Genomic DNA, 24,977 nt, shown 5'->3' on the forward strand with positions numbered 1-24,977 from the left:
TCCAAGATTATAATGTCACTGCAATTCAGTACATCCCTGGATACAGAACCCTCTTCCCCCGCCCCTGCTTCTCACTTCACAAACCATTGAGCCTCTGCAGGGACCCTACATAGGAAGGCGCCACTGAGCGAGCTGAAGACGGTTTCACAGCGTATTCCTAACGGCAGAGGCCGGTTTGGTTTGGTTTTAATATGGCACATTGGGGTTTTTTGTTTCTTTCTCTCTCTCTAGGATGGAGACGGGTGAGAATCTTGCGATGTTCTCATCGCAAGCAACTGTGAAAGTTCTGAGGATTGTTTTAAAAAAAGGGGGAAAATGGTGGTTTTAACAGATGACTGCACACTTTAGCAGTTTACAGTCGGCGTGCCTTCGCTGGCCCTCTGGGACGGAGAGGAGGGGTGCGCTGCACAATGGCCTCTCTCATAGGAACAGCAGGCTTCAAAACCAGCCTGTTGAATTCCCTAACGCAGGGATGCAATTCAGCCACCCAGAAGTCCACTTCCTTCCCCATCCCCGAAGCTGCCCCCCGCCCACCCTGTGCAGCTCTTGAAGTTTATTGGACGGCAGGGTACACGGCAGCTGCCGTCCCCTCATTAACATGCACACCTGCTCCCCACAGCCTTTGTGTGTCCAGCAGATGCCCTGATTTATTATTATACACATTTTCTTTTTCATTGGGCCTGGATAATGCCATCTCATTAACTCAAAATGTCTCCGAATCCTGACAAATTCTCACACAATCCCCAACAATGAAATCAGAATCAGGTTAAAAAAAGGGGGGGACTGGCTGTGGGAGGAGGGGGGACGGGACCTAGATGTATTCCTGCCTCTCTCATCTCCCAGTAGAACGTTTTGCAACCTGCTTCTTTGGTGGCTTTAGCACAGGCTGGAATACCTCTGGGTTTTACGCTTGCTATGCTCATTGGAAGAATCGCCCCTTTGGGGCTTAATAATATTTGGCATTTTGTAAACTCTTTGGCGGTTTGCAGGCTATCAGGGTGGGACCACAGGAACCTCACACTTCCGAAGCAGTTCAGTATTGCCCAGTGTCGGGTTTGAAACGAGGCTTTGTGGAGCGCCGAAGTATTCATTAGAGAAAATCAAGATAGTTCAGCTCAGTGTGTTTCTGATCCTGTTCTCTCTGGGAGCTGAGGACTCAGCCGCTTGGAGGATCAGATGTTAAATATGCATATATTATTTATTTCTGTTACGGTAACACCTAAGCACCTCGAGCAAGGCTCCGGCCCTTGCTGTTCTAGGTGCTGCACAGACGAGGAACAGAGATGCCAGTCCTTGACCTAGAAAGCTCACAATAGGACAGGACCCAACAGATGGACAAAACACAAATGGGAGCTGTTGGGAGGATGAGATCACAATGAAGTAACAGAGTTGCATGTGAGAACAGAAGGCTCAGTTTGCCACTTGCATAACCTGAGTTAGCCTCATGGCTTTGTTTACTCATACTAAGGATGCTCGTAGAGCTATGCCAACAGGAAGTGAAGTAAGAGGCATCTCATGCTTAAAGATCCAGGTAATTTTTTCTTTGCTGCTAAACATGGCAGGGTGAAATGGCAAAGAAGCCTTATGCTGGCTTAAAGGCCTCAGTTCACATCAGTGGTGCTAGCAGCCACTGTTTGTTTTCTATGAACTTCTGTACAAGTGACTCTTTGCCACCGCTGTTCACATGGAAGTTGGGGAAAGCAGAAGTCTCACCAGTCCTCGTGCAAATATATTTGCACAAATGCTTGCACCATAAATAGCTTATCCAACTCCTCCTCCTTTATAAAAGGATTAAGTTATCCAGTCACGAGTGCAAAAAAATACTGTGACCTCGAATGACCAATCGCGAAGTGTAACTCATGACTACCCACAGCCAGTAGCTTGTCAGCAAATCCGCAGATTTGGTCATGTGGGGAAAAGAAAGCATTGAATAAGTTTGAAGGGTGATCGAATTCTTAAATATTGACAAGTGGGGAATTAAAAAAGAAAAAAGGGGGTTTCAGGGCCAGATTCGCAGCTGGTGTGAATCAGCATCTCTCTAGTCATGTCGGTGGGGCTATGGGGACTTATGCTAGTTGAGGCTCTGTCTCTAACCAATTTACTGAGCTGTAGTGCTAACATTTCTGGCAAGGCAGGAGGGATTCTGATCACAGCTCCCCACTGTGAGTAGCTTTATTGCATGTGGCTGTTAAAAGCATGTGACCAGAGCCCAGATCCAGGGCCTGTTGAAGTCCGTGGTGGTCATTCCATTGACTTCAACGGGCTGTAGATCAGGGCCCAAGAGCTACAGAACTACGCCTTGTCGTAACTCACTACAATCTTTCTCCAAACTCATTTCCCCCAGTTACAGCTTTGATGGTCGCCAAATAATGTGAAATAGGCAAATGTCTGGAGGAGAATTTAACAGGGTGGGCCAAACTCTGCTCTCAGTTACATCTGTGTAAATCTGGAATACCTCGATATGCCAGGTCACCCTGCCGCTGTCTGCAGAACAGTGACTCTGGAATTACAGCTGCGTCACCAGGCTCAGGATCCGGATCCAGCCCATGTCCGTCACATTTCACTCCTTATGTGCTCCTTTTCTGGGGAGGCTGCTGATTAGAGTCTGGCAGGGCCAAGGCAATGGAGTAAAGCTCCCTTTGAAGCGCAGTAATGCGAGCATCCCAGTTCAAAGAGCGAAATAAACAGCATCTTGTGTTGAAAAGGCCAAACAAAAGGTGCTGAGCCAGGCGGATTTGTGCCAGAGAGGTGTTGACGAGACTTGTCTCCAGAACCTTCTTTTGAGGATCAAGTGCCCTCCCTCTTGCCTCTGAAAGTTTTTCCCTATCCCACCCTTCCCCCTCCCTGTTGTCATCAGCTTGGAGGGGTCTCTGCTGCGGGTCGGGTCGTTCCCAACAATGGGGTGCATTGAAATCCGATTGTTGTTCCCTCCCCCCGCCCCCTTCTTGTTTAATTCATGAGTGAATCAAAGAGAACAACTGGGCGCAGACATAAGGGCGAACCCCACTTCATTGCAGGAGATTCATCTTTGCTGGGAGGATTTGGGAGTGTGGGGTTAAGGGAATCTCTTCGAAGCATTAAGCCTGGTCAGTTACTGGAGGACCGGGGATACCACAAAGCAAACTTAAGCAACCACTGTTTGTGAGTCAGGAATGACCATTTATTCCGTGCATAGCATGTCAATCCCCTGGTCCTGCAAGCTGCAGAGTACCCTGAGCTCCTGCCGACTTCAGTGCTCGTTGAAGTTGCTCAGCCCTTTCGCAAGGTCACCGTTTCACAGCTTCCATTTTCTGCTGGGTTTTACCCATATTTATTTGGGGCTAGGTCCTTCCACCCGTTACTGAGTAGCCCTTTACCGCGTGAGCAATCCTGTTGATTTCAGTGGGGCTAGGTGCAGAATAAGGTAACAAAAACAATGCATGCTTTGATATCACGCTTGTCAGGAGTAGATCTCAGTGTTTTATAAAGGAGATCAGTGTCTTTACGCTGGGGGGCAGAATCTGGCCCTTATTTCTTCCTCCTCTCTTCCTCCCTGCCATCATCCCTGAAAGGCTGGCTTATGTTAAAGCACATAAGTGTTAGGTCAGAAAACACTCCCCATTTGCAACCCATTCCCATCACCTGGTTTTGTTTTTTCATGAGCCAGTTGGCTTGGACCTTTTGGCTTTTGGTAACAGATGGTTGGGCCAGTGGCCATTTCATGTGTCTTTTTTTAAAAGGCCTTCATGCTGAGATAAGGATCAGGCATGTGTTTGTTTGGCCCCCTCCCACTGTTGGAGAGAATACTGCTTTGGAAAGCGTTTATCTTCAAGGAAGAACTGAGCAGCTGTTTAGGAAGACTGTAATGTAAGAGAAAGCATAAATATGCCACACCTGTTATCCAGGCTAAAGCTGAGCTCTTGTTTGCCAATGCTGAGATATGTTTGACTCTGATTTCTGCAAGACAGGGAAGTTGGGGAAGCTGTCGGTTGTCGATGAAATAGTAATACTGTAAAGTTTACATAAAGCCAGAAGGATCTCAAAGCACTTTACATGAGAGTTGTGGCCCTTTTAGGCGCCCATCCAGCCAAGCACTCAAGCTGACGAGTAACTTTAATCACATAAATAGTCCCATTAACTTCAGGGAAATGACTCGGGTCTTAGCATTATACACATGCTCAAGGGCTTTGTTAGACTAGGGGCTTTGGCTGCTGCACATGTCAAAATGCAAAGGGGCCCCTGATCACAGATCATTCTGAAGGCACTTTGCATGCAACCCCTTTAAGCTCTCTGCTGTCAGGTTGCAAGTGGCCAAGATCTTGAGACAAAGTGGTGGAATTAAGAGCACGGTCGGAAAGGCCAGCTGTATGTTTCGGGACAGAGGGGTGGAAATTGATCTGTCAATGTCAAATCTGGCTTACTGTTTAGGAGAGGGCGAGGGAATCTATCCAGGGAAAAAAAGCATGTGGGTACAAAAACCTCCTAGCACTGTTCAGAATACTCTCTGGTGTCCCACAAACCCTGATTGGGTCTCTAGAGGGACTTCGTCTTATGATTGCAATGTGGCATTTTAGTTAAACATCCAAAGGCCGAGTGGGCAGAGCACTGGACTGGGACTCGGGAGACCTGGGTTCTATTTCCAGCTCTGCCACGGGCCTGCTGGGTGACCATGGACAAGTCACTTTTCTGTGCCTCAGTTTCCTCATCTGTATAATGGGGATAATGACGCTGGCCTCCTTTGCAAAGTGCTCTGAGATCTACTGATGATGAGTGCTACATGAGAGCCAGGTGTTATTATTTTGCAGGTCTCTGCATGCTATCCGGCAGGGGCTGGCATATGTTCCATGCTTCTCTTTCATCTTTTCCTTCCCTTAGTGGGAAATTCACCCTTCTCCAGAGAAGCCGGCACAAGGCCTATACCCCACGTAAATCTTCAAAATAGGCCTCAAGTGGTCCGTTTGTCCTGGCTCTCTATACAGGGAGGAATTTCAAGCAGAGTGAATATATCTCACACACGCGTATCATCAGTGCTTGGGTCGCTTTGATCTTAGACTTGCATATTAAAAAAAATCAATAAAATGGTATTTCCAGCAAACATGCGCTATGCTGACTGGCATCCCTTAAAGAAATAGACCCCAACAGCTCTGATATTGGTTAGGGACAGGAGGGGGGGTTGGGGATTGTTCTTCCTCTGCTCAGCTGGTCTGAGAAAGGCAATTTGCTTGGATCCCAAGCTTCAGTTATTTGGTTGTGCTTCAAGGGGGTCGGAAGATGCCGCACAAGCTCTTTGAAATCTCAGTGATTTATGGCACTTCTGTGCTCTGGAAAATGTTGGAGACAGGTGGCAAGGGATGGGAGCTACAGGGTGTGTGTGAAAGTGATTCCCACGCAGGCATGGAAGTTGGCAGCTTTGCGGGCTGCAGGGAGTGTTTTTCTTTCTCTCCTCCACAGCAGGTCGCGGGGGTAATCAAAGGTGCCCATGAAAGGACGGGGAAGGGGAGAAGCCAAAACAGATGCTGTAACTGAAACCACATGTGCAAAAATTGTCCTAAGATAAAGCAACCCGGTGCTATGGACCAAGCACAGAAGCCTATATCAGGCTTTAAGAGGGAAAATGCCTATTCAAGCTGAGAGCACAGGATCTGTATGCTAGTGTTAGTCTAACTACCTTTTTACAATACATCTGAGATGGGAAGTGGGCTCTTCTCTGTCTGATTTTAGCACAGACTGAACTTCTCCCTTTCTTTTCCCCTGCACAATCTACCTAGCTGTCTTGTACCAGGTGTATTTAACCCCCGACAGCCTGCACTGAGCTGCCAAAAAAGGGAGCTGCTGTTTGCCCTCTGTGTGTTTACTTTGTTTTTAATGATCAATGTGTAACTCAGTCTGAGACTAAACCTGGCATTTTCTCATCGGTGTGATGGTCACACCCCACAAGGCAAATGGTAACAGATCAGAGAAGAAACATTATAGTTAATAAACCTGTATATTACTGTAGTACCTACAGGCCTGGATCAGGATCGGAGCCCTATTGTGCTAGGTGCCATAAGCACCAATTCCGTGGGTGCTCCGGGGCTGGAGCACCCACGGAAAACAATAGTGGGTGCTCAGCACCCACTGGCAGCCCTGAGGATCAGCTCCTCCCCTCCCACCCGCCAGCAGGCCCCACCAATCAGCTCGTCCACTTCCCTCCCAGCACCTTCTGCCCACCACAATCAGCAATTCAGGGGGTGGGGAAGAGGGGGAGCAGCGGGGGGGGGGAAACATGGGGGGTGGGGCAGGGATGGGAAGAGGCAGGGCGGGGAGAGGTTTTGGGGGAAAGGGTGGAGCAGGGTCGTGGCCTAGGGCAGGAGGCAAGGCTTTGAGCACCCCCCCAGGAAGTCAGAGTCTCTGCTAGGTGCTGTACAATCATATGATTACACGGTCCCTGTCATGTAGCGCCTGCAATCCAGTCTGCACAGGCAGACTCCATACCAGTCAGTGAGTCTCCTCACAGACGCAAGGGGTCCACCTGCACAGACCCGATTGCAGGAAGGGGGTTAGGTGCTGTCTGACTTGCCCAGTGGCTTTGTCTGTGGTTGTTAGGGCTGTGAAATTCTGGACAGAGGCTGCACTTGGGAGGAGGAAGAACATCCTAGGGATGAAGAAAAATGTCCCCTTTTACTTTTCCCTGCCGTCAGAGTGGGCACCACAGCACCGGTAGGAACTAGTTCACTGCCACGGCTCTTGTGTGAGTGATAGTACCTAGCACGCTCCAGAGAAGGATCTCACAGCACTTCCTCCACACTGATTAAGCCTCATGATGCCCCCTTATGGGAGGGGTGGGACCAAGTTGCTTCTTTGATGCTAAAAGTTTGGCCTGATCCCCTTGTATCGTAGCCTGGTGGTTATCGGGGACTAAGTCACCCGGGGCCGCGTGTTTCCAGAGCCAATCGGCACCACTTGAAATGTTGTTCGTTGCATTGTTGTGTATGCGGCTGGCCTGTCTGAGAGCTCACCACTGGCCTTTGCAGCTAAGAATTTAGATACACAAGAGAAATGGACCAAATCAAACCCTTTCCCCTGCGCTTGCCAGCTCTCTGCAGGGGCCGCTTTATCTTGGGAATGGTGGGGAGGTCTGATTGACTCTGACTTGGTGTCTTTTCTTCTCCCCAGATGCAACAGTGCCCACGTAGGTGACCGGTGTCAGCTGCCAAACCCCTGCCTCAGCTCCCCGTGCAAGAACGCCGGCACCTGCCACCCGGTCATCCGTGGCAACGCTGTGGACTACACCTGTTCCTGCCGCCTGGGCTTCACAGACAGGCTGTGCCTGACGCCCGAGGAGAACGCCTGCCTCAACAACCCCTGCCGCAATGGAGGGACCTGCGACCTGCTCACGCTGACTGACTACAAGTGCCGGTGCCCTCCGGGGTGGTCAGGTGGGGCCAGCACACATACCTCCATCGGGGAGCCCCACTGCCCCCATCCCTAACACACAGGGGTGGGATTGTTGTAATGCCCTGCATGGAGCAGAGTCCCCAAAGCCAGGACGCGCCTTGGAAATCCAGGGCAAGGGGCATTTACAATGCCTGCTCCCACGTAGCAGCCCCCATCTGGTCTTCTAAGGGGCTCACTGCAGCTGGTCAGGGGCAGGAGGGCCCATGCAGAGCAACACGGGGTGCTTCCTCCTGTCCCCAGGCAGCGAGTGTGTTGCCGTCCTCATGGGGGCGTGGGCCTCCTACATGACAGTGCTATCCAGTGCCTGTCCATGGGAATGGGTAGAAAGGGGGAGGCTTAGAAACCAGCCTCGAAACTCCTACAGGCTCCAGGGAAGGCAACAGCAACTCCATCCATTTGTCCTGTCCGCTCTGCGGGGACACGAAAGATTCCTCAGCCTTTTTGGTTAGTGGAGTGGCTTGTCCCGTTCTCCTCTTGCTAGCATGCAGCGGGCCAGGCGTCGTGCGGGAGCAGCATGTGTACAACTGGGACGCGCTTTGGGGTGAGGGGTGCTATCAAGAGGGGGAGTGCGTATTGTGAATGAAACACACCTCTGTGCAGGCTGAATGCCAGTGCAAATTCTCTGGGGAGGAGCACCGTTCAGCCACCAGAATCCCAAAGAGGGGGCAGGATTGGGGAGCACAGGAACCCACAAGGGACTCTGCATCTGTTTGCCCTCTGGTGAGCTGCAATCTCCAGCCTCACCCTCTTTGTTCGCTCCCCAGGTAAGACCTGCCAGCAGGCAGATCCCTGTGCCTCCAATCCCTGTGCCAACGGAGGGCAGTGTGTTCCTTTCGAAGCCCATTACGTCTGCAAGTGCACAGCGGGCTTCCACGGGGCCAACTGCAAGCAAGACGTGAACGAGTGCAACACCAGTCCTCCCATCTGCAAGAACGGCGGGAGCTGCACCAATGAGGTCGGGACCTACCAGTGTTCCTGCAAGCCAGCATACACGGGCCAGAACTGTGAGCACCTCTATGTGCCTTGCAACCCCTCGCCCTGCCAGAACGGGGGCACTTGCCGTCAGACCGGCGACACCACCTATGACTGCACATGTCTTCCAGGTACGGCCTGCCTTTCTTACTCTTTGCCCGTGGCGATCCAGGGGTGAGGGCACTAGTGGGGGTCTTGGGAGATCAGGGTTCATTTCCTTGCTCTGCTACAGACTCCCTGTGTGACGTGGGGCAAGTCACTTGGGGTATGTCTACACTGCAGTTGGCACAGCACCTGTAGGTGTAACAGAGCTAGGGTTGATTGAGTTAGCTTGATAAAAGTATCCATGTAGCTGCCAAGTATGTACCCTGGGGTCGAAGGTAGGAGGGTGGCTAGCCCCTGCCGATGCAGCTACACTGCTATTTTTAGCAAGCTAGCTCAATCCGTGCTAGTTCAGGTATGTCTACACGTACCGCAGTCACGCTTCCCAGTTGCAGTGTAGACATACCCTTAGTTTCGCCGTGCTTCAGTTCCCCCTTTGCAACATGGGCAATAACAGCACGTCCCTACTGCAGGGGTGCTGTGGGGATAAATACCATGTTAGATTGTGAGATGCTGAGCTGCGACATTGGTGAGGGCCATATAAACGTCTCCGATCAGTAGATTTGTCCGAGTTGCCATTCATTTTGGAGGACTGATTTTCATCCTATTGTCCCTGAACTACTGAGGTGCAGAAAGCTCAGCAAATTCAAAACCTTTCCAAGGAACTACAGTGCAGTCTACCTGGAGTGACCACTCAAGGGACTGAGAACAACCAGCTCTAACAGAGGTGGAACAAAGATGTCCTCAGTAAGTCTGGGCGCATACTTTGTGGCAGTCCCTGTTGACGGGAAACATCACCTCAGAGCTTATCTCCAGCTGGAAATTGACTCCAGAAGGTAACTCTGGAATAGTTATTTCAGCAGAAGCCCCCGTGCAGACACTCTTACTCCGGCCTAAGAGTGCCTTTTTCTGATTTAGCTTAATCCACTTCTAAAGTGGCACAATTATTCTGGAATAGCTAGTTTGGTAAATTTCCAAGTGGAGACAAGCCACTGTTAGGGGAGGCCTCTTGGCCTGAGTTGGAGAAGGGAGACCCCCCCCCCCCCCGTGCTCTCTGCTGCCCCTGCTGGGCAAACCAAGGAACAAGACAGATCAGTTCCTGTAGCTGAATAAATGACTGTGAAAAGGGAGAATGTGGGAGAGCGAGAGAGGGGAAGGAAAGGGGTGGGGTTACCCGCTCTGGGTTAAATTCATCCCTCTGCAGAGGCAGTGGGCCCAGGTCTAAGCCAGTGAGGACTTAAGTGGAGTTCAGGTGTCTGGCTAACTTCTCACCAGTCAGGGAGATGAACCCAGGCCTCTGAACTCAGGGAGACCTTTCAGTTCCCTCGTGCTGTGGAGGTTTTCACCGCAGCGCGCTGAGGTCAGGGCCTGAGCAGCTGGAGTGGAACTGGTTGAGCTTTGCTCGTGGGTGTGAGACAGCTCTCTGGCTTCTGTGGCAGCGAGGTGCTCGTGGCCAGATGGAATGAAATTTACCAACTTCCTGCCTGTCAGCAGCCTGCCCCCAAGAAGGAGCTGCAGTTGGGCCAGGCCCTTTGCTGAGGAGGCTGAACAGTAGGAGAGCTTTGTTTTCAGGAGGATTAGTCTGGTTTCTCACCCAAACCGGCCTCCTCCACCTGTCTCAGGCAGATGCAGCAAGAGGAAGCATCTGCCCAGTCACCCCGCCGTTGGAAAGACGCTATCGGCTGTGTTAAGCTGCCTGGGAAATCTCTGTGCGGTGGAGAGGGCTCGAGAATTTTTAATCTCCTCTTTTCACAGATAAACCATGATAGGGTGGCTACTTTGGGTGTGAAGATGACATAGTGGTTAGAGTGGGAGACTTGTGTTGAGGCTTCCCCTACTTCTCTTCCCAGCCCCTTGCGGGAGTCACACTTAGTGGTTAGAGCAGGGAGTGTGCTATCAAGACCTCCTGGGTTCTGTCCCTATCTCTGCCATTGACTTGCTTTGTGGCCTCTCTGTGCCTCAGTTTCCTTCTCTGTAAAATGGGAATTATGATATTTGTACAGCAACAGGGGAATTACCCAAGTAGATCAGACCCCAAATCCGTCTAAGCCAGTGTCCTGTCTCTGACAGTGACCAGCACCAGCTGCTTCAGAGAAAGGTGTAAGAACCCTCCAGAAGGCAGATGTGGGATAATCTGCCCTTGGCATAGCACTCATCCTGATCTCTAATAGTTACATTAGTTTTAGCTCTGGAGCATGAGGTTCAGTATCCCTTCCACAATGTACTACTTCCCTGCCCAGCTTCCCAGGGCTGTCGTGAGGCCCCTGTCATCCGTGTTTGTCAAACAAGAGATGGTCTAAAACGACAGAGCTATAGATGAGCTGCCTGTGACTTAAAACAGCTGCGCTTTCTCCTGGGCCAGATAAGTGAATGAACTTCCGAAGCTGGTGAGAGCTGGGAGCAAGTTCTGATAAGTGTCACCTGCAGGGGTCAGGAACACCCACCAGAAGTTAGTAGTTCACTGGTAGCTGCTTGGAAGGATGGCCATTTTAGCTCTGTATGGGTTATTGTGACAGAGAAGGCAGCCCTCCAAGTGAGGGGAGAGGGCTTGTGGTGCCCTGCTGGCCCTCTCAGAACTGGAAAGGAAGTCTAGCTCTGACTAGCTAGCTTCCTGCAAGAAACAATGCCTTGTGCATTAGTGAAATGTCATCTCAGAGAGATTTCAGAGTAGCAGCCATGTTAGACTGTATTCGCAAAAAAAAAGGAGTACTTGTGGCACCTTAGAGACAGACAAATTTATTTGAGCATAAGCTTTCGTGAGCTACAGCTCACTTCATCGGATGACGTGAGCTCACGAAAGCTTATGCTCAAATAAATTTGTTAATCTCAGAGAGAGAATCTCTACTGCAAGGGGGATGGGTGAGGAAAGCATTAGCTCTTTGGCACCCAGCTGTGATGGGAGGGAACTGCTTCCTAGGGGTTTGAGTGCACCCTTTATTGGTTTGCCTCCCATGAAGTCCAATGGCCAAATATTAACATGCAAAATAACCTTGGAGCTATTGAATGCTCTGGTAACTTCTCTATTTGAGGCTGATCCTGCCAGGTGCCAAGCTCCATTGAGACCCTTCAGCACCTCTCAAGGATCAGGCCAGCCGAGGCATGTGTCTTGTGAAGTAAACACTGTATCAGATTATTCTGGCCAAGGCATAAAAGACTGAGGGCCATTTCTCATGATAAGATACTCATTGATGTGCTGGTCTGTAGGTCAGCACATTTTAAAACAATACCCTCTTTTAATTTCAAAAGAGTCTGTCCGTTCAGAGTCTTTTACAGCCGAGCTAATCTAATCTGTGTTATCATGCCTTAGTACCTAACCCTGAATTTAAAGTAATTGCAGCACTAATTACTCATTCGGATGGTTCAAAATCAGTTAATCCTGGTATCTAGGACGTTACAAGTTATTGCCATTCATGCTCAGATCTGCAGCTTAAAAGCTAGGAATGAATCAACATTATCTGCTTTGGACTTCTACCAGCAATCATAAATAACTGTTATTACTTTTCATTCACTATGGGGCTGATGTTTGTGGGAGGAGAACAAGGCAGTCATTTAGAGAGAGGCTCAGGACATGGCTGGGACGCAGGTACTCGTGGGTTCTAATCCTGCCTCTGACCTGCCGTGGGCAACTCACATAAAGTCTCTGTGTCTGGTTGTTTATCTGTAAAATGGGGACAATGTTACTAAATCTACTTCTCTGGTGTTGGGTGGAACATGAGGGGCCTGATTCCAGTGGGAGCTGCAGGTCCTCAGCACTGTGGAAAATCAGGCCCTTTAAAAGTGTTGAAGGTATGTCCTGGGGTCAAGGACCCTGCTAAGTGGAAGGGTCTCAGAGATCCGGGCCTGAGCCTGGAAGTCTACACTGCAATTAAACAGCCCTGCAGCGAGCCCAAGTCAGCTGGCGTTGGCCAGCCGTGGGTGTCTAACTGCAGTGTAGACGTACTGTAAGGAGTGGAAATAAAACCAAAGCCTTGGGTCCGGGAGACCTGGATCTTATTTGTTACCCAATATTATCCAGAATATTTTGAGGACAGCCGAAACATTTGGATTAGCTGGAGAGGCTAGGATCACATGAGGGGATGCTACAGGGCTGTGTTCACCTGGGGCTGTGTTGTGTATACGTCTCATTAATGCTCCAGGGTCCCCATCCTGTGATGATTGCAAGCATCACAGCCTGGCTTATCCACTCTTGCAGCCATCTGAGTGGCATGTGTTTCAGGGTATGTCTGTAGTGATGTCCTGTGGGGGGGACTGCAGCTTATGGGCCTGTGCCCCAGCTAGCTGTAATGTAGCTAAGGATTCTGGAGCTGTGAAGCTGCAGCAGCTCAAGCTTCAGCATGCATGGCCAGAACCATTGCTTGCACAGCTAGCTTGTGTTGCTCCCGTAGGTGAGCTATCCAGATTAAAGCTAGCTCGGCTGTGTCTACATGAGCTGCAGCTGCTCCTGCCCCCGTAATTGCAGTGTAGACATAACCCTCCTGGTCTCTGCAGCGTAGCCACCTGGACACACAGTTAATTTCAGTAGTTTCTATAGTTAGTTGTGTCTGGTTTCAACTAGTGGCTGACTAGGTGAGCACAGAGCTGAACAAACAGCTTGGTGAGCGGCGATTTCATTACACCTGCAGTGTAGCCCCAAACCAGCCATAGCTTCAGTCTAGCCCGAGTCTACTGCATGTTCTTTTTGGCAGGCTGGCCGAGCTGCTGTAGAGGAGCCAGTCTGTGGAGTGTTTACAGTAAATACATCACTTAACCCTGTAACAAGGACAGTTTAAAATGTTAACAAGCAGGGGAGGGGAGGGGGCCCTGCTTGACAGATCTGCTGATAAGATCCTGGCCTCTTTGTGTTTGTTCTGCCCACCTTGGGGAGCTGGGAAAGGTCAAAAGCTATTCAGTTGCCCTGTGTGTCATGCTCTGGGATGAAGATAATTTAAAAAAGCCCTAGCCTGACGGTGCAAAGAAGAGTGCTGGGATTTCGGTAGCATTGGAAGCCTTGATTCATGTTGCAAGAGTCCTAGTGGTGAAGAATTTTCCCTGGGAGGAAATACTGGCTATTAGCCTCATTAAATGGGCTATTAAAATGCAGTGATTCAGAGCCCGATTCTGAAGCCCCTTCCGTGAGTGATCCTCGGTCACGTGGGCATGCCGTGAAGTCAGCAGGCTGCACTCATGAGTGAGGGGTGTGCAAAGCGAGGCCCCCGCCTATTCCCTGTGAAGAATCAAGGTCCTCATTTTCAGAGGTGCCAGGGAGCTGCCACTTTCGCTGAAGCCAGCGGGAGCTGCAAGTGCTCTGCGCCTCTGAAAAACAGACCCTGTCCTGTGAAACAACAAGTGGGAGGAACCTGGCTGCTGCCTCCAAGATTCCTGCAGTTCCAGAGCGAGATTTCTTCATTCGAATGAACCTGCAGCTCATAAATAAGTCTGCAGAGGGGAATGGAGGTGAACCTGTGCGGCTTTCTTCAAAGCCAAGGGTGAAGAGCTGCCGCGAACAGTCGGTGCACGTTAATTAGTAACCTGCCACAGGTTGGGCTTGCTGTGTGGCTTGGAATGAAAAGACTTCTTGTTCGTTATTGCACAAGTCCGGGGGAGGAGACTTCTCACTAACCAGCAGCGATGAGGCTTTCCAGCTAACACCTGTGTCCCCGTAGCAGTGACATACAGCTTAGCGCTGCATTAGGGAGCAGACAGAGTCCCCACCTGACACATCCCTGCTACAAACGCTGCAATAAACAAAGCCCAGGTGGTTACTGAAGCCTGACTGAAAATCAGGAATGGAAGAGAAAACAGTTGGCCTGATTCTGGTCTCACGCCATTAAATTAGTCTTCGGGAATAAAGGCTGCAGGATTGGGCCCAGAGTGTCGCACTGAAAGCTGTGTATCCTAGAGGTGAAGCATGCAGCAGTTTGTTGCAGTGTGGTCCCAGGGGAAGGGGGAACGGGGAGTCAGAGAGGAAGGAGGGCATTTTGTTCAGCTGGGAACAGAGGCGGAGCTGAACCCAAACCCTGCAGCCAGACACCCCCGGTCTTTGGCACAGGTCACATTGGATGGAGGCGGCTGTTACCTACCTCAGCACCTGCATCCTGCTGTGGCTAGCCAAGCCTGTTCCTGGGGTGTGGGAGATCAAGCTCCAGTTAGCTCTGTGGCGTTCCGGAGGCCGGGCCAGGTTGTTTGCCCCCCATTGCCAAGAGCAGAGAGTAGACCTAGGTGTTTCCTTTCCCCAGGTTTTGCTGGTCAGAACTGCGAGGACAACATTGATGACTGTCCTGGGAACAACTGCAAGAATGGAGGCACCTGTGTGGATGGAGTTAACACCTACAACTGCCAGTGCCTTCCTGAGTGGACAGGTAAAGCTGGGACTGTGGAGAGAGCGTGGGGGACTGGGTGAGCTTACGGACTAGGGACTGCAGACAGATCATGCTGCAGATGAAGCAGAAAGCAAAAGTTCCATTGACTGAATTGGGAGCAGATGTAGGGCAGATGTTACTGCCAGTACCTAACTCACTGTACCTACTATCTATCTCACTGTGCAGGGCTGTACATGTGGCGGGGGAGGCAGGAGATTCCTTCCTGACCACTGTGGAGAGACCAGCTCATGCCCTGAAGCATGAGAGTTGGGTTCACTCATTATGATATTCCTCCCCATTGCAGGCCAGTATTGCACTGAAGATGTTGATGAGTGCCAGCTCATGCCGAATGCCTGCCAGAATGGAGGAACGTGCCACAACAACCACGGTGGCTACAACTGCGTCTGTGTCAACGGCTGGACTGGCGAGGACTGCAGTGAGAACATTGACGACTGCGCTATGGCTGCCTGCTTCCAGGGTGCTACCTGCCACGACCGGGTGGCCTCTTTCTACTGCGAGTGCCCACATGGCCGCACAGGTGGGTGATTGCAGGTTTAGTGTGATACATGGGGATGGAGGGAAGTGCGTGCAGCCAGATTAAAGTCCAGTGGTACATTCTGGGGACTATATCCTGCCCTGGCAGTGGAGCTGGCTTGATCTAATAGCTCTCTGTTCTATAACCCTTGGGCCACATTGATCTCTGGTGTAACAGCACTGGCGTCAGTGGAGTTACACCAAGGGGAATTTAGCCCTTTGCCTTCACCCAGGGTAAAGAGTGAATTGGTCATTGGAATGGGAGTCTGGAGACTGGGTTCTTTTCTTGGCTCTTCCATTGGCCTGCTCTGACCGTGCCCAGGCTATTTCCCCTTTCCGTGTTTCTGTTTCTGCCACCTGTCGTCTGTCTGGTCTGTTTAGATTGGGAGCTCTTTGGGGCAGGGACCGTCTCTGACGCTGTGTTTGTACAGCGCCCGGCACAATGGAGTCTGCTCTTGGCTGGGGTCTCTCAGCACTCTGCTCATGCGGAGGTGGGAGACTTGTCTCCACAGCTGTACCCTGACAGGTATGTGTGCGTGCGCTTTGCTCAATAGGCTTGCTGTGCCACCTGGATGACGCCTGCATCAGTAACCCCTGCAACGAAGGCTCTAACTGCGACACCAACCCTGTCAACGGCAAAGCCATCTGCACCTGCCCCTCGGGTTACACGGGCCCAGCCTGTAACCAAGACATAGACGAGTGCTCTCTAGGTAAACGCAGGGGCTGCCAGCTTTGGGGGTTGTTTCTAAGGAAATGTCAGCGGATGAGGCCCAAGCTGAGTTTTGGTTTAATAATACATAAATGGGGCGGGGAGGTTGTGTAATGCCCCGTGACCCCCTTGCATCCAGACATTGGGACCATTAGTAGAGACTGCTAGATGGTTTTATCAACGGCAGTTGTCATTTTTAGGAGCCAATCCTTGTGAGCATGCTGGGAAATGCATCAACACCCAAGGGTCCTTCCAGTGCCAGTGTCTCCAGGGGTATTCGGGCCCCCGCTGTGAGATAGACGTCAATGAATGCCTCTCGAATCCGTGCCAGAACGATGCCACCTGCCTGGATCAGATTGGTGAATTCCAGTGTATCTGCATGCCAGGTGAGTAGAAGGGCTGTCACTTTTCTCTCTCCTAGACCCTGATCCTGATCTGTGCAGGCAGGTGTGAAAGTAGAATTAATTATATTGAAATTATAATTCATTAAAGAAATGCTACTTGAAGGGTTTGTTGAAATATAGTTGTCAGGAAGAGAAACATTAAGGAGTGTGAGACAACGGTCCTCAAACTAATTAACTTAAAGCTCCTACTGAGCTAGGAGATTGGTAAATGTTAGTAGGCAAATAAGATATGTATGTATATTTGTCAGTTTCTGCTTCCTTTTGTCTCTTATGTTAAATTGGCTTTGGCTTATTTGTATAAATAAGTTAGCTTGAGCCTCAGAGAGGGGGCTCACATATCTGGGTGCATTGGCAAAGCGCTTTGCTAATAAACAGAGTCATAATTTGTCACAGGTTTCAGAGTAACAGCCATGTTAGTCTGTATTCGCAAAAAGAAAAGGAGTACTTGTGGCACCTTAGAGACTAACCAATTTATTTGAGCATAAGCTTTCGTGAGCTACAGCTCACTTCATCGGATGCAACAATTTGTCACAGGAGACTTGGTCCTGGCGGGAAGCATGGTTTACTTTGAGAGGACACCATGGGGCATGCAGATCTGATGGCAGGATTGTGGATACCACTTAGCAATGAGCGATTACTTTGCATGGAAGTGTGATTTATTTGTAACCTTACCATCAGTGTTTTTGAAACCTTGTAGGAACAATGACAAGGGAGGTTCCTTGGGCAAGGGAAATCCTGCTGTGGGGCATTTAAAAACCCTCCAGCTGGAAGACCCATAACTAAATCTCAGAGCCCACAGGCCCAGCCCGGCTGCCCCTGACGTCAGCAAGCTGAGCCCTTAAGGCCATTTTCAGTCAGTGGAGAGACCTCCAGTGACATCAGTGGGCTTGAGTCAGAGCTCTGATTTGCAGGGAAGGTCTGTGCAGGTGGAGGTGAGAGGCTGAGTTTTGGCAGAGAATGAAGCTTAGGAGAAAAATCTGCTGCAGGGTTTAAATTTCCTTGACAATACTGCGGCAACAGGAATATTGGGGATGGGTGGGGAGACAGAAACCAACGAGGGCGTTGGGTGCACAGAGAATGCAAGATCGGGCCCTTTTTATACAATGCCTCTTACAGACATAGGACTTAACAGGCTGGGGTCCATATCCTGTCTCCGACAGTGACTAGCCCCAGCTGCTCGAGGGGAAGGTGCAAGTACCCCATGGTGGAGATTTATGGAACACCTTGCCCATAGAGAATGCTTCCTGCTGACCCCCATCAGCTGCAGGTTGGCTTTTGCTCTGGAGCATTGCAGGCCACTGTCCCATGCTCCCCAAACACGGCAGGCTCCATCCATGCCTGGCGTCCCTCGGAGCAGGCCTGCAATGCTCCGCATGTGGGTCTTTTGCTGCAAACTCTGAGAGGCACTTTGGATCTCTGACTCACAGGTTACGAGGGCGTTTACTGTGAAATCAACACGGACGAGTGTGCCAGCAGCCCCTGCCTGCACAACGGGAACTGCATCGATAAGATCAACGAGTTTCACTGCGAGTGCCCCACAGGTACGGGGCGATCGATAGCACTGCCTTCAGCATAAGCCTTTGTAGTGGAAACAAAGTTGGAATTAATCCACCACCCAGAGGCAACGCTGGGCCGATGGATTTCAACCCAGCAGAGTGGGGCAGATCCCTGGAGCTCAGGGAAATAACGTTCCTTTCGTTTGAAGCCTCCTAGCTTTGGCAGCCTGGATATGAGTCTGGAAACTTAAATGTGAGCACCAGGCGCGTTCCGGGAAGGGAGGAAGGAGCGCCAGTGGGATTTCCCCCCCTAGACCCAGTAAGTGTCTGGGGAGAGCTGGTCTGGGATCCTCTCTCCCACCCAAGAATCCCCAAAGGCCTACGCTGGAGAGATTCTGGCAGATGATTTCAGTGAGCTCCGCAAGGTAGCGAGCTCTGTAAACCAGTGACTGGTGTATATGTCCCACTGCCCTCTGTTGGTTGAACTAAGAGCTGCCCTCCTGTGTGTCATAGGCCCTGTATTGTGAAGAGATTCTTCTTTAGCTCCAGAGATGGGGGCACATGCCTCAAAGTGCAACGGTGTGCAGTGCAGTGACAGTCACAAAGGCCTGAGTCTCCACAGAAGAACTGGTGTAAATCAGCACCTCTCCATTGCAATCTATGGAGCGCAACTGATTTATCCCAGAGCAGCATCTGGCCCTTTTCTGGTGTGAGGCCCAATTGGCCAGGTGAAAGAAGGGGCACAGAGGTTCTCTTCACGGCAGCCCCAGCCCTTTCCTTCTGTGGAGCCGAATCCTGAATGGAGCTGAGCGCCCACAAATCCCAGACACTTCAGCCAGAGCACAGCTCTTCTCGGGATCAGGGCCTTGTGGGTGGGAAGATGCAGCGCAGCCCACTGGCATTCAACAGGAGAGCCGAGCAGGGCCTGCCCAGCCAGCAGGGGAGAGGAGCGAGGATTAAAAAGCCCAACTTTGCACTTGAAAAGGCCCCAGTGTGGGGAGGAGGGGCGGCTGGGCAGAGGGGCCACGCTGGCGGGTTTGAATAAGGTGTCAAAGTCAGGGGGTAGAGCAGAGAATGGGGAGACGGTTAATCTGTGAAAGGAGGTTTTGAAGTTCAGAGCCTTCGCTCCTCTAGAGATGTAAATACGATGTGCTCAATACTGGGTCACAGCCCCCCATCCAGCCATCACCATGGAAACCCCAGCCCAGTCTGGAAAATGTCGTCTCCTGCAAGGGAGCGAGGGTTCCCCCAGCCTCATGTGTGGGGCTGGGAAATACTCGGATGAGCTGGGGCGGTGGAGGGGGCAAACCACTGGTGGAATCTGCTAGCTGGAGCTGCCTGTCTGTTTGCCATGGCCGAGCCCAAGGGCTGCTCGCCTTCTGCCCCCTCCCCCTTGCTGGTGTTAGGAGCCATTGTCCCAGACTTGCTGGGAGTAAGCGCCCTGGTTAAGGGGCGAGGGTAGAGAGGCAGTGGGTGGGGAACAAGTTAATCCAGGTTGCGTCTGGGCTGTTGGGGTGAAGCCACGGGTTCTTCATTCCCCTGCTCTACCCGCCACCTCCTGCCCAGTGCAAACCTCTCAACACCCGCAGCCCCATTAGTCCCATTCTTTCGGAAGCCGGTAGGTTTTGAGACGGCCCCCGAAATGCTCCCAAGCAGCCAGTGCTCGTCCCAGCGCTGGCCTTCCCGGGGCAGCGCAAAACCAGCATTCTCTCTCTATTCTCCTCCAGGCTTTAATGGGCACCTGTGTCAATACGACATCGACGAGTGCGCCAGTACGCCGTGCAAGAACGGGGCTAAGTGCATAGACGGCCCCAACACCTACACCTGCGAGTGCACAGAAGGTGGGGAGACCTTTAGCTGACCAGTCACAATGGGGCGCGGGAGTGTTGTCTGGCAGCTAGAACAGGGGGAGGCTGGGAACTGGGACTCCTGGGTCCCCTTCCTGCCTCTGCCATGGATTTGCTGAGAGATCCTGGATAAGTCACCCTTTGCGTTAGTTTCTGCCTCTGTAAAATGGTAAGAATATTTAATGCTGAAGCGTTAATCAGGGACCGATCCTGCTTCTGGTGGGGAGTTATGTGCTTGAATGCCACGGCAGCAGGATCGAGTTCTGGAAGCTTGTCAAGGGTTTTGAGCTGCTTGGGCAAAAGGTGCTATAGAAGGGCAGCATCTAGAAATAATGGGCTAGATTCCTGGAGTCGATGGATATCAGAACTGATTTAGTGCTGTGTTTAGACTGTAGGAGCTTCAGGGAAGGGACTGTCTCTCACTGTGTGTCTGTGAAACCCCTGGCACAACGGGGCCCTGTTCTCGGTCAGTGCAGGGACTGGATCTCGCTGTGTGTCCATGTAGCGTTTGGCACAACGGGGCCCTGCTCTCGGTCAGGGTCTGTTGGAACTGCCATTATACCAATAATGAACCCTACATATAATCCCACCTGCCTGGGACTTGTTGTTTGGGGCCTGTCCTCTTCCCCGTCTCTACTCCCCGCCTCCACGGCAAACGCTAGCAAGACAGAGAAGGAGGGAAATAAAGCAGCCTCTATCGTCCAAACAAGGTGCAAGGCTCTGTGGGTTCGATGAGTGAAACCTAAGGCATGACTGGCCCAGACGATGACATGAGCTGCAGTGGCAAACAGTGGCTCTTTTGTGGAGCAGCTCCCGCCAGAAATCTTCCAGCTGAATGGCCTCTAATTAGTGTATTGCTTATGCCAAGCCCTGATGAAAAGCTGCTATGTGGGTTTCATGGAGGATAGTCAAAGCTGCACTTTGTCCTCCACGCCCCCGCCCCCCACTTCTGGGAGCGGAGTAGGGCCGGATAATGGCGAGAGCGTTATCATCTATGGGTGCGCGCGCCCCTTCCCCCCTCGGATTCCATGACAAATGCACGGAGGGGCCGGCAAGCGAGTGAGGCACCGGCTCCTGCGCGGAGCCAGCTTAATGATGATCATTGTGCATCACCGGGACAAAGCCCAGCGCTCCTGGCTCTGAAAGGCCCTTTCGTTTGAGTGCGGGGGAGACGCTTTTGTTCTGTGTGCTCTGGCCACGTTCTCAAGCAAAGCCCTATTGACTCCTCCGGGCTTGTGCTCTCGCTGCGCTGGGGGAGCTTGGCAGGGGAGGACGGTTATTAATTAGGGGGAGGGGGTAGCAGTTGCAAGGCTGATAGAGATAGGCAGGCTCTCCGTGCAGCTTGGCATCTTGGGGCCCAGTTCCCCAAGGGAGGCTTCCACTCCCACTGAAAGCTAAGAGAGTGTGAAGCATGGGATTGGGGACCTGGGTCCTTATGCTAGAAGAGGCCAAGAAACCGCCCTCAAATGGAAAGAGGGAAGGAACAATTGCCTAGTGGTTACAGCGTTAGCCCGGGAGTCAGGAGACCCAAGTTCAAGTCCCTGCTCTGCCACAGACTCCCAACATGACTGCTCTGTGCCTCAATTTCCCTTCTGCACAATGGGAATAATAGCACGGCCCTGCTGCCTAGAGAGGCTACATGCAGTGATGTTTGTGAGGTGTGCGGATACTGCAGTGACAGGGGCTTGACAAGACAGAAACGCTGGGATCAGACAAGTGCCTAGGTAGATAAAACACTGTGACTGCATTCAAGAGCAACTCACGCCCACTGTCCAGTCACCCAGAGGCTGGATACAATGGTGCCACCTCCCCCCATCTAACTATTTGTAAACCCATTCTGACGTAAGGGGGCTACCTCCGAAGCAGGTTGTGAATCTCTGCAGCCTGCAATTCACCCACTCTCCCTTCGGCCTGGCTCTATTTCCAGGTTCTTTAGATTGGACAAATGTTCCCTACAGAGTGGCTGGCGTGACAGATCAGGCAGGGTTGGGACCGGGGCTCTCCCATGAAGCCGGCGACTGTAGGCACACGTGAGCCATACAGGCTGGCTCTGTGGCATTGTGGCAATGCTTTACCTGATCGCTGTGGGGAATACCTTGGTCCCAGCCCATTTGACCCTGGGGGTGGGGGGGGAAGGGATGAGCCAGTGTGTAGTCTGACTCGGCTGTGGTATCTCCAGAGGCTGTCAGTGGGCACAGGACAGCGCGCTACCTAGGCGTGTTCGGGTGGAAGTGGAATGGCTGTGAGGTTGTCTGTGGATGGCTGAAGGAAAAATGGGTACTTCTTAGGACTTAGATTCTCTCTCTGTTCCCTCCCCTTTCCCCTAGCTGCTTGGGGAGAGGAGCCATGGGCACGATGGGTCTGCTCTGAAGGGATTCTGAGCATTGCAGCTCTTGGTAGGGAGTGGCACATGCTTTACGCCTCTCAGGACCAGGCCCTGCATTAGGAGAGGCAAGTGCATGACATGAGGCTCCCGCTCTGGCTTGACTGTTGGCTTCTTCCCCGTGCCAGGATTTGCGGGTGCTCACTGCGAAGTCGACAAAAACGAATGTGACCCTGACCCGTGCCACTACGGGACCTGCAGAGACGGCATCGCTGCCTTCACCTGTCTCTGCCAGCCTGGCTACACGGGCCACCTCTGTGACGTCAACATCAACGAGTGCCAGAGCCACCCATGCAAAAATGGAGGGACCTGCCAGGACAGGAACAACGCCTACAACTGCCTTTGCCTCAAAGGCACCACAGGTAAGGAGGAGTCACCCGTCTGGGACTCTGTTTTAGCAGTGAACAGGGCAGGCCGGGCTCTGGCAGGACTCCAGTTATCTGTCCATGAGTGGTGGGGAGGATGTGATCAGTTGAGGTGAGTGTGAACATTTGGGTCATGGAAACAAAACCAGGGGATGTGGAGCTAATTTACGCTCTTGCTTTGTCTCCCAGTGCCTGGCTGATTATGGGAAAGGCCTGTGGGTTTCCTATGAAGAGGGCAAGTTCTCGGGGCTTGACTGTCTATTTTAGAACCACCTCCGCACCTGGGGGTGTGGAAAGAGTTTTCAAAGGAAGACTTTTTTCAGGGGGGAAAAGTGCCTCAGTTCCCCACCCCCATTATCAGTCTCTTCTGACTATATTTGGTCTTGTCAGTGAGGCCTGAGGCCTGTAAACTTCTCGTAACATTTTCCTCTTTAAGGGCCTAACTGTGAAATCAATCTGGACGACTGTGCTAGCAACCCGTGTGACTATGGCAAGTGCCTAGACAAGATCAATGGCTATGAGTGTACCTGCGAGCCAGGATACACAGGTGAGAGTTGTCGCTGGCCACTGGAGAAAGGGCCGGGGACAGGATGGAGTGGGGAGCTCGCTATGATCGTAGGGTGAGATTTTCCCACCCAGGTTTAATCAAGCCCTCTGATTTGCAAGCTCAGTCGGGTATTTAGATGTCTGAATATCCTAAATCCCACCCACAAACTTTGAATGCAGAGCCAGAGGCCAGTGGCTGGGACTTGGGCCTGCAGAGTCCCTCCCCTGACTCTGCGGCTGGGTGCAAAGAGGAGGTAATGGCAGAAGAGGTTATGAAATGATGGATTATTCTTTCTATTATGGAAGGACCTAGAGCCATAATCAGCAATTAAGGCCCCATTGCGCTAGGCGTTGTACACCCATATAATAAAAAAGTCTCTGCCCCAGAGAGCTGCCATCTCTACATTGGGCAGGAGATGAGTGCACATCAGAAGACCCATTTATTTAGAGAATTTACAATGATTTAACCTCACTGCGCAGAGTGAGGCAGCTGCCCTGCTGCTGTGCATTCTGCAGCAGGAGAGAGATGTGGGCCACGATTTCGGAAGTGGCTGGAGATCCTGGATGTCTCCGTTCCTAAGGCCCTAATTCGAGACTCTCCCTGAGCACCCGCCCTCAGAAAAATCTGGTCCTTTGGAAGAGAGCCGGCCCCATCAGCTGGTCTCCAGTTGGGCCCCAAAGTCTCTGGCAGCGAAGGCTACAATTTCCAAGGTGATCAGTCTCCATCAGCCTGTCTTAGGGGCTCCATGCTTAGCCTAGCCCAGGCCCTAGCTGCATCTGAAGCCTGCCTTGGACACTAGTGTAGACCCTGTCCCTGCCTCCTCGCCACAGCATCTGCTGGTCTATGAAACAAGCTATTCGCTCTCCCTAAGGGAGGCTGGGGCTCCTGCCGGCTCGGGTGGGTGACTTAGCTGAGTCCAATAATAGAAAGAGTCGAAAGCTGGTGATTAGGCTCCCGCACCATCAAATCCCATGGGTATCAGGTTGCTGCCTCGTCTAACTGGTTTGTTTGATTGCTGCTGGAAAATGTGTACGTCCTTTGATACGCACAGACCCCGGCTGGCTCCCTGCTCACCCGCAGTGGGGGCGGTAGCCTTGCAGAGCCTCTCTGCCCTATGCCTGCTGCCAGGGGCTTTGAATAGGGCCTTTCTTTGCCAAGCTGCCAGCAGGTAGGGTTACAGGCTGAGATTGCTCCCCTTCATTGTTTCCTCCTGCAACCAAAGTAATGTCAGGGATGGCCTCGCTCCCTACAACTGTATTTAATTAAGAAGAGAGGCAAGCCAGCGACTGCTAAGTCACCTTCCACCAAAGAGGAGTCATGCTGGTGATTATGTGCATGTACCTTTAGAACCAGCACTGCTTGGAGACTCCGTCCTACCGGCCTTTATGCAGCCTGGGTGTCCGTTGCACTCAGTGGGAGCCTTGCCTACCTGCCCTGAGACCCCTTTTATTATTACTCCCCTGATGAGACAGGTGAGAGTTCCCAGGATACCTCGCATACTTCACGGAGGTGACGCTTTTTGGCTCTTCCCCCTCCTAGGGAGAATGTGCAACATCAACATCGACGAGTGTGCCGGCAACCCGTGCCACAATGGCGGAACCTGTAAGGACGGCATCAATGGCTTCACGTGCATCTGCCCCGAGGGATACCACGATCCCATGTGTGTGCTGGAAGTGAATGAGTGTAACAGCAACCCCTGCATCCATGGGAAATGCAATGATGGACTCAATGGGTAGGTTTTCAGGAAGCCAACAGCATGTATTTGTCCACGCAGCTCTGTTAATGCACCTTCCAAATTCTAGCAGCACTCTTCGCTATTTCAATTTTGGGCCCCAGCACAGCTTTGCCACGACACCCAAATCTT

At 51.7% G+C, this 24,977-nt stretch overlaps 1 protein-coding gene across 1 annotated transcript in view; it reads left to right on the top strand.

Annotated features, from left to right (window-relative positions):
- NOTCH1 (notch receptor 1) overlaps positions 1–24,977 on the top strand; it is an 84,182-nt gene that overhangs the window by 38,934 nt on the left and 20,271 nt on the right. The window contains exons 3-13 of the mRNA XM_048823072.2: positions 7,135–7,397; positions 8,181–8,519; positions 14,706–14,828; positions 15,133–15,366; positions 15,917–16,072; positions 16,272–16,457; positions 17,903–18,016; positions 19,699–19,812; positions 22,330–22,563; positions 23,003–23,113; positions 24,653–24,845. Of these exons, the coding sequence (XP_048679029.1) occupies positions 7,135–7,397; positions 8,181–8,519; positions 14,706–14,828; positions 15,133–15,366; positions 15,917–16,072; positions 16,272–16,457; positions 17,903–18,016; positions 19,699–19,812; positions 22,330–22,563; positions 23,003–23,113; positions 24,653–24,845 (2,067 nt within the window). The remainder of the gene's footprint in view (positions 1–7,134; positions 7,398–8,180; positions 8,520–14,705; positions 14,829–15,132; positions 15,367–15,916; positions 16,073–16,271; positions 16,458–17,902; positions 18,017–19,698; positions 19,813–22,329; positions 22,564–23,002; positions 23,114–24,652; positions 24,846–24,977) is intronic.

The sequence above is a fragment of the Caretta caretta genome, chromosome 16 (genome assembly GCF_965140235.1).
Source record: "Caretta caretta isolate rCarCar2 chromosome 16, rCarCar1.hap1, whole genome shotgun sequence".
NCBI lineage: Eukaryota > Metazoa > Chordata > Testudines > Cheloniidae > Caretta > Caretta caretta.